Source organism: Octodon degus, unplaced genomic scaffold (genome assembly GCF_000260255.1).
Source record: "Octodon degus isolate 3935 unplaced genomic scaffold, OctDeg1.0 scaffold00050, whole genome shotgun sequence".
NCBI lineage: Eukaryota > Metazoa > Chordata > Mammalia > Rodentia > Octodontidae > Octodon > Octodon degus.
In genome coordinates, this window is record NW_004524626.1 from 13,697,279 (window position 1) to 13,703,462 (window position 6,184).

At 38.2% G+C, this 6,184-nt stretch overlaps 2 protein-coding genes across 2 annotated transcripts in view; both read right to left on the bottom strand.

Annotated features, from left to right (window-relative positions):
• The window catches only part of LOC101563650 (zinc finger protein 699), a 959,136-nt gene that overhangs the window by 852,012 nt on the left and 100,940 nt on the right, over positions 1 to 6,184 (bottom strand). The window lies entirely within an intron of this gene.
• Positions 4,753 to 5,724, bottom strand: LOC101572803 (olfactory receptor 7D4-like). The gene has a single exon (XM_004633034.3). The coding sequence runs from the start codon at positions 5,713 to 5,715 to the stop codon at positions 4,753 to 4,755; it is 963 nt and encodes a 320-aa protein (XP_004633091.1). The 5' UTR covers positions 5,716 to 5,724.

A 6,184-nucleotide genomic window follows, 5' to 3' on the forward strand; every position in this document is an offset into this window, starting at 1 on the left:
TGGGGCAGGTAAGGTGGAGAGGTGGGGGCGGCCTGCGCCTGGGCTCGGACTGGTCCCGCCCCACAGTGTAGCAGGAAGCTCTCCACACACTCACCGGACCTGGGCTAGGACTGGGTCTGGGGTTTCCAGGAAGTGGGCAGAAATTCCTACTCGGCGGGAGGGGTAGGGATGTATGGCGGAGTGGTGAGAGGCGGCCGGAGGGGGCGGGAGGGGGTCCGGCCCATGCTGTGCCTGGGCTGGGACTGGTCCCGCTGGCGCAGGGTAGCAGGAAGCTCTACACACACTCACCGGACCTGGGCTATGACTGGGTCTGGGGGTTCCTGGAAGTCGGCAGAAATTCCTACTCTTGGCTGGAGGGGTGGGGACGTAAGGCGGAGTGGTGGGGGCTGGCCCAAGGGGGCGGCAGAGGGTCCAGCCCACGCTGCGCCTGGGCTGGGACTGGTCCAGCCGGCACAGGGTAGCAGGAAGCTCTCCACACACTCCAACAAATATATTTAAAACATTGAAATAATACAATATTTGAAAAGATGATAGAAAATTAATAATGATTGTTATATTGTATATTATTATCTTCGAAGTAGTTGTTCAAAATACCAGATATGTGCATGAAAAATTGGTCAAATAAGCAGTAACTGTTCCTTTCAGTAAATCAATAGAAAATAGTAGTACAGTTAGCTATCGTACATATTTTTCCCTTTGTTCTTTCTTTTTCTGCTTTCCTTGATCCAAGTTGTTGTTTTTTTTCCTTTAGAGTAGTCTTCTTCTTTCCCTTTCATAATATCTAGAGTACCTTTTGGATTTTATTTTATTCTTTCAATTTCTTACACTAGGAAATGAATACAATGTCTGCACATATGAGTCTGATGTATTTTCCTTGTGAGTATGGTCTTTAGTTGCGTCCATTTATTTGTAAAAGCCTGGAGAATCTTTCTCTTGATAGCTGAGTAATCCCTAATGTATAAAAATACCACATCATTTTTGTTCATTCCTTGGTTGATGGGCTTTTGGGTTGTTTCCAAGATTTAGCTGTGACAAATTGTGCTGCTGTAAACATGAGTACACATATATCACTGTGGTATGATTTCAATTCTTTAGGGAAAATACCCTGCAGGTTAAATTTTAACCTTTAATCATTTTTATATATATATAATAAAAATAGTACTCTACTACTACTACTACTACTACTACTAATAATAATAATAATAATAAACACGGGCCTCCCAGATAGCTCACAGGATTAAAGCATTTGCTTAGGCAGGCTCAGTGACCAGGGTTTGATCCCTGGCATGCCTTCCCAAGCCTGTCCCTGGGGGCACACTGAGATAGCGACTGAGCCTGGGCGTGGTGGCACGCACTTGTAATCTCAGTGCTTGGAAGGCTGAAAACAGGAGGATCACTACAGGTTGGATGTTTGTAGTGAGACTCTGTAGACCCACCCTGTACTAAATAGATAATAATAACAACATCAACAACATTATAAATGATGCAAAATTTCACTAAACCAAATGACAGGAATTCAACCCTGTTTGTTGCAGTACATATTGCTGTCTTCAAATTAGTTTCTCAGACACACCACTGTGATATATACTCACCCATGTTTTTAGCAGTGCAGTTTGTCACAGCTAAACTTTGGAAACAATCCCAATACCCATAAACTGAGGCATGGATAAAAAAAAGATGTAGTATTTTTATGCAGAGGCATTTAATCAGTTATAAAAAGGGTAAACTTGATACTTTCATAGATAGATAGATAGAACTAGAGACCACACTTACATGTAAAATAATCCTAGGTTTTGAGGAATTGCCACGTTAATTTCCACAGTGGCTGCGCCAGTCTACATTTCCACCAACAGCAGAGATTTTCTTTTTGCCCAGAGCGTCACCAACATTTGTTATTGGCTGATTTCTTGATGATAGCCATTCTTTTAACATCGTTGTTCATTCAAGAAGTGCACATTAAAACAACAGTGAGATCCTCTGCATTTCTGCTGGTCTATGGAAGGAAGCAGTTAATGCTTTCATTTGTTTTGTCTCTTTTTTTTTCAATTGTTTCTCTTCTTTGTCTTCTTAATTTTTTCTACATTTTTTTCTTTTTTCATTCTAATTTTATGTGCATATATCTGGTAATATGAATGACTGGTTGGAACACAATGCTATGTATTGCAACAAATGCTGTAAAATTCATGTTACTTTGTTAAGTGAAAATATATATTTCCACTGGTAACTGGGAAAATTGTAATCTTTTTGTTTGTAATTTTTTCTGTTTTAATTCTAATTTGTACTCTCTTAAGAAAATAAAAGTAAACAAATTGGTGTATGTTATTCAAATCTCTAAGCATGATCTTATTTTAGGAAGAGGAAAATGAATGTTTCCTGAAAGTTTGACTTTGTATAGCTTATATTGTGAGGAAAAAATATGAAATGCTGGTTTTTCTGCCTCTGGCTGTTGTTTAGAAATATCGATCTGTATTTTGTTTGTATTGCTCATTGTGAAAAAATCCACCACAATTATCTTTCTTTTTTCATTTTACTTGCAAACTTCATTGACAAAATCCATTCACCTTGTTGCACAGCCAGCAGTGCCCTCCATTCCCACATTTTTCCCTTTCCCAAACTGAATGGTTTCACCCATTTTAAGATCTTACCATCTTTCCTTCTTCTAGATCTGGATGTCTCCACTCTACCATGAGTCATAATGAAGAACTGAAACTATCATACTGCAAAGGTAATGAGACCAAGAGGCATAATATATGTTTAGATTTTTTTGGAATTTTATCTTGTTTTATTTTGAAAAGTAAAAATAAAAGCAAGAACAAAAAAAAAACAAACAAAGAAACAGGGTAACATACAATATATATGTTACAGATTTTCATAATAACAATAGCTAATTAACAAAATGTCTCCTATCTAGAATATAGAAAGAGCTACAAAAAAATTAGGGCCCCAAAATTTAAAGACACAATCCACAAATTGGCATCTGAAATGACTAGACACTTCTCAGAGGAAGAACTGCAAGAGGCAAATAAATACATGAAAATATAATCCACATCACTGGCCATGCAAGAAAGGCAAATTAAAACAACATTGAGATACTATCTCACCCCAGAAAGAATAGATATCGTAAAGAAATCAACTAATAACAAATACTGGAGAGGCTGCCGGGAAAAAGGAACTCTTCTCTACTGTTGGAAGGAATGTAAATTTTATTTTCACTTTTACTACATTTTCTAACCTAAATTGCAAAATTTTTTCCTGAAACCAGTGTCTAGTTGTAGAGTTTATCTGGGGTACATTTAGTATTTCTGTTATTCAGGCTGGAGATGGAGAGATTCACCCTAGGGAAGGCCACAGTGTACCTCATGAAGACCAATTCACTATTTCTTGGACAATGTGGTACAATTAAGGCAATACAAATCTTACACCATAAGATAAGCAAACAACTGATAGGCGAGACATAGAAAGAGGGTTTATAATTCTTACTTAATGTCAAGATTTTCAGAATGGAAGGAACAGTGTAAGAAACAATTACATGATAAGGGGGAAATATCCTCAAGAAAGGAAGAAATCTACAAATGGTGATAAAGACGTGATTCTATTCTCAATAAACTTATCAGAACAGGAAAGATTAAGAAGTTGAGAAGGATAACAGAAAATCAAAAAGTAGTTGTCACATCTTTAAATTACTTAAATTTAAAGACAGTAATAGTGTGTAAAGGAGAACCCAAGAGGTTAACTTAAAAATCTGTCACAAACACCGCTAAGAAGACACTGAAAAGTATGATGTGTCATTGTTCATCTGAGGAGTTGAGATAGAAATAACAACACAGAAGCATTCTATGAAGAGAGAACAGAACATGTAATTTATCCTGTCAACAGTGACCTTTATGAGGGGAAAATATTTTATTTCTGATAACAAGAAGGTAGCAGATTAGAATCAATGTTTCTGTTGCCAAGGACTCACATGATGGCATTCACATTGCAGGTTCTAAACAAACCCTAAGTTTGATTCACAGTGCATAATAAGGCCAGAATATTTACTATTACACCAAAGCTAGATCTTAAACCTTATCTCAGCCTGAGTTGACTCAATCTTGAGTATGAAAACTAAATGAAATGCACTCTTAACTACACTAAGTGAATAACACACATTTAAAAAGGAATACAAATTCTGTGTGATTATGCAGCTTGATAAAATAAAGTAAATTCTGCTGCTCAGTGCAATCCAATGGAAAACCATTGAATTACTCACAAGATTTGACACTGTGCCACTTCTGTTTATTTCCTGGAGTGAAAATGACCAGAAGAGATGCACATCTTGACTTTTTATGCATTTAGGATAAGGTTTACATGGTCTCACTACATAAATCAGATTCACAGTGATTCTCCTGTTTTCTGCCTTCCCAGTGCTGGGATTACAGACGCATGCCACCAAGCCCAGTCTCGGTCGCCAACACATCAAGGCAGTCAGGACAGTGCCACTAAAAACCATAAAAGTTTACTTCTAGAACTGCATCAGAAGAAGGTAAGAAGGATGGAATAAATGTGCTTCAAGCATGAGGGAGTGTTTGACTACGATTAGGGCAATGTCATTTACTGTAGTAAATTTTAGTTGAAGCATTCACAATATTATTAATCACTATGTATACATAAGGAAATTTCTAGTTACTTTGGGCAGAAAAGAGAGAAGAAACATATCTTAGGAAAGAAATTAGAATAGTGAAAGTGTGAGCACTTAATTTAGGGAAGAAATGTTTACTTAGTTCTGAGGTCAGTCATCCATGAGGGAAAATGTGCTTTGCTTAGAAGCCTGCCCAGGGCGCCCTTCACATCCTTGTTCCTCAGGCTATAGATGTAGGGGTTCAGCATGGGGGTCACCACAGTGTACATAACAGAGGCAACAGAACTTTCTTGGGAAGAATGGGTCCCTGTAGAACTGAGGTAAACTCCAAGTGCTGTTCCATAGAACAAGGAGACCACACAGAGGTGAGATCCACAGGTGGAAAATGCTTTATACTTGCCTCCTGTACTGGATATTTTCATTAAGGAGGTGACTATTCGAGTGTAAGAGAAAAAGATCCCACTGACAGGAAACACACCCAGGAAGGTAGTTGACAAATACAAAAAGATGTTATTGATGTGGGTATCTGAGCTGGCCACCTTGAGAAGCTGAGCCAGTTCACAGAAGAAATGTGGGATTTCTGTGACCTTGTGGAAGCTCAGTCTCTTCACAAGTAGAATGTGAGTTAGGGAGATCCAGAAATTCAGGAAGCAAGACATGAGAATCAGGAAGCCACAAAGCCAATGGTTCATGATAACTGTGTATTTCAGGGGATGGCAGATGGCTATATAGCGGTCGTAGGCCATCACTGCAAGGAGGAAAGTATTCATCTGAGCACAAAGTGTAAAAAAATATACCTGAGTGAGGCACTGTCTGTAGGAGATGTCCTTGTATTGTATCTGTATGTTTACCAGCATCTTTGGGACTGTGGTAGAGATAAAACAGATGTCCACGAAGGACAGGTCAGAGAGGAAAAAGTACATGGGGGTGTGGAGGTGGGAGTCAGAGACAACAGCTAGGATGATGAGCAGGTTCCCGAGCACTGCAACCAGGTACATGGACAGGAACAGACCAAAGATGATGGGCTGCTGGTCTGGATCTGCTGAGAGGCCAAGAAGGAGGAACTGTGATGCACTCGTATAGTTTTCTCTTTCCATGTCACTGGATTTCCTACTTAAGAAAAAACACAAGCTATGTTGGCAACACAAACAGCTGTCACCTCAGTAAATACCACGCCAAAAATCATACTTGGATGCTTGTCCCCTGCCTTTCAGGAGAGACTCACAGTACAGTGATTCACTTAGGCAAGTTGTAGATCATTTCCATTTCAAGTATTTATAATTATTCAAACTTTCTTTAGTTTAGCAGAAGTCTATTTTTACATCTTCTAAGTTATTTTCATTTCTTCTTTGAATTTATGCACCTAAGTGAATTTCCTCTTTCTTAGCACCCTTCGTAAATATTTGAAGTTATTTGTTTATTTTTCTGGATTATCTCCATATTTCACATCTAATACAACTATTTGTGTGATAAAATATGGATTTATAATTAAAATAAACTGTTTTCTGCAAACTATTTGTGTGATAAAATATGGATTTATAATTCAAATAAACTGTTTTCTGCAAA

What these genes read in the sequence shown, in the direction of transcription:
- LOC101572803 (XM_004633034.3), bottom strand. Translation starts at nt 5,715, where the DNA reads ATGGAAAGAGAAAACTATACGAGTGCATCACAGTTCCTCCTTCTTGGC.